The sequence below is a fragment of the Perognathus longimembris genome, chromosome 1 (assembly GCF_023159225.1).
Source record: "Perognathus longimembris pacificus isolate PPM17 chromosome 1, ASM2315922v1, whole genome shotgun sequence".
Taxonomy (NCBI): Eukaryota; Metazoa; Chordata; class Mammalia; order Rodentia; family Heteromyidae; genus Perognathus; species Perognathus longimembris.
In genome coordinates, this window is record NC_063161.1 from 151998803 (window position 1) to 152008183 (window position 9381).

The following is a 9381-nucleotide window of genomic DNA, read 5'->3' on the forward strand; positions in this document are numbered from 1 at the left end:
TTTTATATACAGTGCAATTGATGAGCAATAAGAGTTAGGTGACTGAGAAGTCATGCGTGGATACGGTAGGCCAAATCTCACACTTGCCTTCCTTCTTCAGGGGACCAATGATGAAACAGGGAATCTTGGAGAACAGCCTTACTTGTTGTACAAGTAGCTCCTGTTTTTACAAAGGTCCCTCTTCAGTGATAGGGAGCAATTGTTCTATAGAAATTTAAAGCAGATTCTCTATTTCAGAGGACTTTTTACGGACCTTCACATTGATAGACACATCAGTTGTTGTTGTGTTTATTTTTTTTCAAGAAAGCCTCTGTATTAAAAAAAAAAAAGAAGCAGGTACCTTTTTCATTCCCCAGATGAAGATGGCCAGTGGTTTTCCCAAGATTTTAGAGAAATGTCATGGCAAATCTGAGATAGAGCTCAGATGTTCAATTTTCTGGGCCGAAGGCCAGCCCTTTATAAAGCAAGATTTTGACCTTCCTATTTCCTTCCTCACCTACACTCCATTCTTCTCCTCTACCCATATGGGCTGATGTGCTGGGCACCAGACTGTGAGTCTGATAGGATTGTCTCTGCCAACCATGAGGAAGAGAAGACGACTCCAAGGTTCCAGGCAGCCCTCCCGCCCTCTGGTAGCTCCCGAGGCTGCCTCCTGCCTCGTGGGAAGCCTTGCCATAGAAATGCCCCCAAGTAACAGATAGGGCTGACTTCCAAGCTGAATGTCCTCTTTTCTGTGCCTGTCCTGAGATCCAAGGTGAGAAAGCGTTTTCTAAACTATAAACTCACAACCAGCTGATGCTGAAAATTTTCCAAAAAGTGAAAAAAATTAGATAATTCTTTGCTTCTCTTATATGAAATTAGACTTTGTTATTCATTTTTATCTGCACAAATGACAGTTTCATATAGTAGTATATTATAAACTTTTGAATACAATTGTTCCTCAGTATCCATGGGAAATCAATTCTAGGATTCTCCCATAGAAATCAGTATCTGCAGAGCCTTAAGTCCTTTACATAAAATGACAGTATATTTCCATGTAACTTACAAACCATCTCCTACATATTTAAAACTCATCTCCAGATTATTTATATACCGATTAGATCTCATTATTATGTGTGTGGAATTTAGTATAGTGGTCAGCACACAGCAAAATTCAAACTGTTTTTTTTTCAACTTTTTGAAAAAAAGTCAAGTATGTTTTTTGTGGTATTGGAGTTTTGAACTCAAAGTTTTGCATTTTCTAGGCACGTGCTCTACTGCCTAAGCTATAGCCTCAATCCTTTTTACTCTGATCATTTTTAGGTAGTCTCTCTCTTCTTGCTCTGGGCTAGCCTGGGCTATGTTCCTCCTACTTGTATTTTCCACCATAGCTGGGATGATAGTCCAACACTGCTCAGTAGAAATAAGATCTCATAAACTTTTATAGCCAAGGCTTGTCTTGAATCATGGTCTGTCCTGTATCTACCTCCTGAGTGACTAGGTGTGGTGGCTCATACTTGGCTTTCCAGCGTTTTTATTACTCAATTGGTTAGATTCACAAAGGTAGAATTCCTAGACATAATAGAAATAAATAGAAAGCTTTATTTAAAGACATCTACCGCAATGTTTTCCTAAGTAGTTCATGTGCCCAGAAATAGATATTATTGATTACTACAATAAGCCTGAAATCAGCCTCAGTTCTATTACTAGTTCTCTCTCGTTTGTTACATGTGAAACAGGATAATGCAGAAGGAGACATGGTAAAAACAGGAGGGGCTTAGATAAGAGAAATATGGAAATGGAGAATCTTGACATTCATTCTTGTAAAAACAATGTGAATGGTTTGAGAAACTTTTGGGTGCCAGTAAGGTATGAAGCCTCTGAAAATTTCTGAACCAAATGAACTCTGATATTCCTTTCAGCAGGTAGATTCCTTGGCTATGCAGTTCTATGCAAGTCTATTACCCTAAATAAGATGTTTTGGTTTAGTTGAATGGGTAATGTTATAAAGGGATTAATAACATAAACTTTTAGATCCTGATAAACATGATTTAAAATCAAATTTGACCTTTATCAGCTGAAACTGTCCATGCTTCAGTTTTCTACTTTGAAACAGTTAACACAATAATAATTGCCTCCTGGGGTATAATTATAAGATTTACATATGACAATGCATCCAAGGTTTCTCCTTCAAAGTAAATTAGCTTATGGTGATGGTAATGATATCAGTGAAAATGAAAAACATCCATATCATGTAGAAGAAATTATGAAGCACTTTATTAGCACCATGTGTTGTTGAATGCAACAGTCTATGGAAATAATCCTCTTTGTTCTCATGGTTAACAGATGGACAATACCAACTGGACCACTGTTTCCCAGTTTGTTCTCTTGGGCATTTCTACCCACCCAGAGGAACAAATTCCACTCTTTCTTCTCTTTCTACTCATGTATACAATCAACGTTTCTGGAAATTTTGCCATCATCATGCTAATTATCTCTTCTCCTCGCCTTCACACCCCCATGTATATCTTCCTTAGTAACTTGGCTCTGGCAGACATCTGCTTCACCTCTACCACAGTCCCCAAGATGCTACAGAATATTTTCTCCTCTACAAAGACCATTTCTTACATGGGCTGTCTAGCCCAGACTTATTTCTTCATTTGCTTTGGAGCCACTGAAAACTTCCTCTTGGCTGTGATGGCCTATGACAGGTATGTGGCCATCTCCCGTCCTCTGCGCTACCCCACCATCCTGACAAAAGTGCTGTGTGCACAGATGGTGGTCATGTGCCATGTTCTCTCCCATCTCCATGCCCTGCTGCACACCCTTCTCATGGGCCGGCTGATCTTCTGTGCAGACAGCAGGATCCCTCACTTCTTCTGCGACCTCTACCCTCTGATGAAGATCTCCTGCACCAGGACCCACCTCAACACCTTGATGATTCACACAGAAGGTGTGATTGTCACCAATGGAGCCCTGGCCTTCATCCTTGTCTCCTATGCCTGTATCATCTCAGCAGTCCTCTCCATCCCCTCTGCCAAGGGAAAGTGGAGAGTCTTCTCTACCTGTGGCTCCCACCTCACCGTTGTGGCCATATTCTATGGCACCCTCATCTGGGTTTACCTCCGGCCCCTTTCCAGCTACTCAGTGGCCAAGGGGCGCATTGTGACAGTCATGTACACAGTGGTCACACCCATGCTGAATCCCTTCATCTATAGCCTGAGGAATGGTGATGTCCAGGGGGCCTTCAGAAAACAGATGAGAAGAATATATGTTTCTTTCTTTGGATAAGATCTCACATAGAAATTTTTGGTTATTAACTTAGTCTCCAGAAATCATTTGTTTAATCTCACAAGTCTCTCTCCTTCAGAACATTCCAGAAATATCTAAATTAAGTACATCTCATGGATTTCCTCATCAGACACTCTCCTAAGATACCCCTTAAACCAAGGTCTGTGAAACAAAATAGGACTACCTTATACAGGGGATGAAATGCCAGCATAGCTTTAACTATAATCGAGCACCATGTTCTGTGGGCCTGCACTTAAATAACAACAGAGGTTTGGTCCACGGAGTTTATAGAGAACAGCATCAGAAATCAATCCTGGCTGATTCACACAGGAAATGAGTTTTGCAAATGGCTATGGGGAGCTCATGAATTGTAAAGATTGGGGACCAGACCAAAAAGTGGACAAAAAAGTCACTAAGGACCACTGTCAAAATGACACCCCTGACACAGACTGATGAATGACAAAATAAAGAATGATTTCCTCACTTTTTCCAGGAAACACATTACACACTCAATATTTTCCTTCAATATTTTCCTATTATCTTTGGCTTCATTCATCATTCATTCATTCATTCATTCATTCACTTAGCATCCCTGGCCCATCTCCTTGTCTATTGCAAGGAGATAGTTCTGTTACTGACCTCCTTTAGCCTTATAATCTGATTGGGCTCAACTCCTAGTGCTATTGCCTTTTCTGAAAATCTCCTTTCTTCTTTAGATGGAGAGATGGGCAGGAGAGTAAATAAAGACCACAGTCCTACCTTTTTCAGCAAGTTCACTTCTCCTACTTGCAGCTACCCAGAGGCGACCATGCTCTGAAACTATTAAATGGAAAACTCCAGAAATTCACAATTTGTACGTTTTGAATCCTCCAGAAATGTTTGTGAGAAAACAAACATTAAAATAGTGTTGTAAGAAAATCATATTAACAGTTTTGCATGTTGAGTCTGCTATTGTTTTGTTTTTCTTGGGGGCACTGCTGGCTCACACCTGGAATCCTAACTACTAGGGAGATAAAGATGAGAAAGATCACAGTTGGAGAACATAAAAAAACACGGATGAAAAGATTACATGACCTCATCTCCATGGACAGCTAGGTGTGGAGGCATGTAACAGCCGTCTCAATCTATGTGGGAAGCTGAGATTGAGAAGACTGCAATTCCAGGCCGTCCCAAGGAAAAAACCCCACCAGACCGCCATGTCAACAGAAAAGGCTTAGCCTGGCAGTGTGTGCCTGTCATCCTAGGTATATGGGAGCTTAAATAGGGGAGTGTGATCCAGCCGACCAGGGAAAAAAAGTGAGACTCTATCTCAAAATAAACTGCAGCAAACTGGCCTAGAAGTGTGGCTCAAGAATTCTAGTGGCATAGAGCCTATCTCACAAACAGTGAGTCCTGAGCTTAAACATCGGCAAAGTTCTGAGTTCAAAAGTCAGAAAAACCAAAAACCAAACAAATCACACGCTTGCCTACATGAGGGTTGATCTGCGAATTAGTTTCTGTACTGAGCGTTCCCATTCTCTAGACAAATTTGATACCACGATGAGCAGGGCTCAATGCTGCCATGGACAAGCAGGAGGAGAAAGGACTGGCCTACAGAGAGAAAGGAAAATGAGTCCAAATGATGAAGGGAAGCAATATTAATAAAAGAATTCTGTAATTCCAGAGCCATGGACAAAGGACCTGTGGGTTCCTAAGATTTTCCAGCTCCCCAATTTGATTCCAATTTCAGATCCTTCCTTACCACATTTTCGAAAAATCGAAATTGCCTTGAAGTTCTTTCAAACAGACTTTTCTGTTCTTGCGGCCATAATTAGCCAGTTACTTGGTGGTTCTCCCTTCACCACTGATAACTTTAGCATTGATTCTTTGTCTTGGTTTAACATTGTTTGCTGGTCATTAAAAATGAACTCGTGGGGCTGGGGATATAGCCTAGTGGCCAGAGTGCCTGCCTCGGATACACGAGGCCCTAGGTTCGATTCCCCAGCACCACATATACAGAAAACGGCCAGAAGCGGCGCTGTGGCTCAAGTGGCAGAGTGCTAGCCTTGAGCGGGAAGAAGCCAGGGACAGCGCTCAGGCCCTGAGTCCAAGGCCCAGGACTGGCCAAAAAAAAAAAATGAACTCGTGCTGGGGATATGGCCTAGTGGCAACAGTGCTTGCCTCCTATACATGAGGAACTGGGTTCAATTCCCCAGCACCACATATACAGAAAATGGCCAGAAGTGGCGCTGTGGCTCAAGTGGCAGAGTGCTAGCTTGAGGAAAAAAAAAAGGATTAAAAATGAACTCAACACGAATATAATCTATAGCCCATCTAATTAGCACCTTGGATTCCAGGTCTCCACACTCTCTCACCTTGCTCCATCTCAAGTCACCCCTTCGGTCTGTCTTAGCACAGATATTTCCTTTACCAATAATTGCACCAACCGGGAAGATGATGTTAAATATCTCCCTTTTCATCGTCTTCTCTTCCAGTTTACTTAATCCAGTTCTAATTTTCCTACTATTTTACAGTTGATATTATATTTACAGATAGTGTCCCTTTGACAATACATCATTTATCACCTAATTTGCTCTTTCCACCCATGATGACCATACATTTTATAGTCCAGGTTATAAACAACCTTGTTCTCAAAAATCCTCAATTATTTTCCCTCTTTTACTTTTCTTAAGCAAATATCCCATCTCTAAGTAAATCTAGGGTTTTTCTTTTTTGAAATATTTTAATTTTTACGTTGAATATTATAAGTGGTGTGCAGAAGTGCTACAGTTACATAAGTCAGGAAATGAGTTCATTTCTTTTGGAACAGTGATGCCTATTCTCTCATTTTCTAACGATGGCTACATATCAGTACCTTAGTATTATTAGACATTATCAAGCAACAATATTTTCTTTCACTAATATTAATATTTAAGAGGCACACAGTATTAACAGACAATCCCCCGCAAATGCCTACTCCTCTACTTCTCAAACCACAGCTAGATGATAGTACATAATGCTTTTCTACAACTATAAACCCACTGCCACCACTCTGGGTGGATGCCATCCCACCTTCCCATAACCAAGGTATTCCCTGCTTGATGTGTGCCACTTCCTGTCTTGAAAGAGACAGGGACTTAGGAGCCCAAACACCTGGTGGTCTAGCAGGAAGCAGCCCCAAGGGAATCTGGAGATCAGGGTCCAGGGGGCTGGGAAACCCTAAGAAACACAAGATTATGTCCAGGGTCACAACTGGGTGGGGGGAGGCAGTGTGTTTAGGACCCCACATGTAAAGATAGCCCCCAAATAGGATGCGTCTGCCCTCAGATCTCTCCGGGGACAGTGGGCTAGAGGATTGGGGTCAGGCTGTCCAGTGGAGGCCGGAACAGAGCATGAACAGGGGATGCTGGACAAGTGTGGCCAGAAGGGCTCATGGGAAGAACTGCAGGGCCATGACGTCACAATGGCTTACTGGACTTAGAACCCTGGTCCTTCCAGTAACCCTCACAGTCCGCTCAAGACGCCCATCGTGCGCTTGTGTGGATCGTGACTGTTGAGAAAATGTTTTGTTGTTGTAAGTGTATTAGTCGCGGCCCAGGCCAGGAAGAAAGGCGGCAAGGGTGCTTGGGGCGCGTCTGTCCACGCTGGATGCATCCTGGCCGTTGCTTCCGCCTCTCCAGATTGTTCCGGAGGACCTCACAGGTGACATGGGGCAAGGCAGGCCAGGACACAGTGTAATGATGGGCGCCAACAGGAAAACCCCTGCCCTGTCCCTGCCTAGGACATAGAAGGGGCGTGGCATTAGGCTGCCTCAGGAGTAAGGGAGGGGCTTGAGAGCCCTGAGTGTCTAAATAAGTTGCCTGCTTGGGCATAAGGTATAGAGAAGACAAGAGGAGGAGAATAGAGTAGGTGGGCAGCAAAGCAGGCAGGCTAGAAGAGGGGAGCAGTGATCCCAGCCGGGCCGGTCTGTCCCTAGGAGCGGAGAGTCCACAGCCTTAGGCCTGAGCTAGAGTCCCAAGTCTGAGGCCTGAGGGAGAGTCCAAAGCCTTTGTCCTGAGAGACAGTCTGAAGCTTAAGGCCGGAAGGAGAGTCCAGAGCCTGAGGCCTGAGGGAGAGTGTGGAGCCTGATGCCTGAGGGAAGTTCTGAGGCCTGAGGGAGATCATGGAGCCTGAGGCCTGCAGAGAAGGAGATGGCCTGTGAGGACGCTTGATTAAAGCCTGGGGAGAAGCAAGGCCTGTGGGAAGGAAGCTTGACTTCTGGAAGTTTAGAGGTTTGGAGGCTGAGGTGGTTGGAGATTAAGGTGTGGAAGTTCAGAGTACAGGGCAGGACAGGTCTCAGGTGTGGGTTCTAGGTAGCTAGCCCAGGACAAGATAGTCGCAGGCTAGCATTTGAAGATGGAAGGCTGCTTTGGTTCTCGGTTTAATATTGTACGTAAAATCCCTTTTGAGATTACAACCCCTTCGCACCTTAAGTAGTGCGTCAATTGATTATTCTCGCTCTCAGAAGACAACAAGAGCTGGTTGACCCAGGTTTCCCATCTTTATGCTCCTGACTTGCCGTGCCTGCTATTGGGGTGTGGGGGTGCAGTGGGCAATTTAATACACATGGCTTGTGTCTGTGGGCAAATAGTTATTTCAGCCAAAACTGTACGCATGAGTCTTCTTGTCATTTCTTACACTGTACTTGAACTGTCCCTCCATGGTTCTCCAGGGTAATGGCTCAACCCCAGGCAGGGTGGAGGCTGAAAGGCTAAAGCTACTCAGAGCAGGCACACTAGAGGAGCAGGTGGATTGCTTGGTGCCTGCCCAGTTGATGGAGGACTCAGTCTACATCCACACCTTCTTCAAAAGCTACAGGAGGTGGGCAAATGCCGAGCAGGTCATACACCTGCTTTTCAAAAGGTGAGTACAGGACCTAGGAATGTGCCTTAGTGGTAGAGGGCCTGCCTAGCATGCATGAAGCCGAGTGGTTCCATTCCTCAGCACCACATAAACAGGAAAAGCTTCAAGTGACACTGTAGCTACAGAGGTAGAGTGCTACCCTTGAGCAAAAGGAAGCCAGGCAGAGTGCTCAGGCCCTGAGTCCAAGCCTCAGGACTGGGAAAAAACAAAAGCAAATGGTGAGCACAGCTGAGATATGATAGGACACCTCAACTGCAATGGCAACCTTGAAAAGGGAGCCTGGCAGTGGGGTGCTACCTCAACCCCGTCATTGGCAGTTGGCAGTGTCAGGTGAATCCAGCATGGTAGCCCTGACCTAGTCTGGGCCTGGCTCATGCTTTGCAGTGTCCTATCTAGGGCTCTAGGCTCTGCCCTAGGACTCTGGTTCTCCTTGGCTTTAGAAACCCAGTGTCTCTCTCCAGCAAGAAGAAAACTGATTCCCTGTAGGAAGTAGGTTTCAACATAGAAATAGAGTAGGGCTGGCTGGGGCCAGAAGGAAGGCACCGTGTCTCATTGGGTAATCATGACAGGAACTGATTGTCCTCATCCATGCAGAGATAGGAAGCAGCTACAATGCAAGGGCTGATATCCAGGCATTGACTTTAGCAGTGGAAGAACAGGACTATGCTGGCTGTCTTGGGCTGGCCAGTGATGCTTGAAATCATCCACAGGTTCTGGACTTCTGAAAAGCCCACAGGCTCCACTGGACGGAGAGACAAGCTCCCCCACCGCAGAGAGGATGACATCACTCCAGAGCAGCTCCGCAAGTGAGTGGACATTGGTCATGGGGAGGCATGTGTCTCCAGAGGGGAGAAAAATGTGTATGAGTTTGGGCCTGCGGAGGGGATGCTGGGACAACTCAGGAGCCCCAACTCCAGTGTTTGTCAGCAGTTCCTTGGACTGGGAGGCTTCATCTACAGAAGGATAAAGACAGCAGGCTGGGGGCTGGGGAGATAGCCTAGTGGCAAGAGTGCCTGCCTCGGATACACGAGGCCCTAGGTTCGATTCCCCAGCACCACATATACAGGAAAACGGCCAGAAGCGGCGCTGTGGCTCAAGTGGCGGAGTGCTAGCCTTGAGCGGGAAGAAGCCAGGGACAGTGCTCAGGCCCTGAGTCCAAGGCCCAGGACTGGCCAAAAAAAAAAAAAAAAAAAAAAGACAGCAGGCTGGGGTGACTCTTGTTAGTACTAG

The 9381-nt window shown here is 45.0% G+C and overlaps 1 protein-coding gene across 1 annotated transcript; it reads left to right on the plus strand.

Moving 5' to 3' along the window:
- Positions 1–2325: 2325 nt before the first annotated feature.
- On the plus strand, positions 2326–3270 carry LOC125353076 (olfactory receptor 1Q1-like). The gene has a single exon (XM_048348540.1). The coding sequence runs from the start codon at positions 2326–2328 to the stop codon at positions 3268–3270; it is 945 nt and encodes a 314-aa protein (XP_048204497.1).
- The last annotated feature ends 6111 nt before the right edge of the window (positions 3271–9381 follow it).

Excerpts from the sequence above, each read along its gene's own strand:
- LOC125353076 (XM_048348540.1), top strand. The coding sequence starts at position 2,326 with ATGGACAATACCAACTGGACCACTGTTTCCCAGTTTGTTCTCTTGGGC.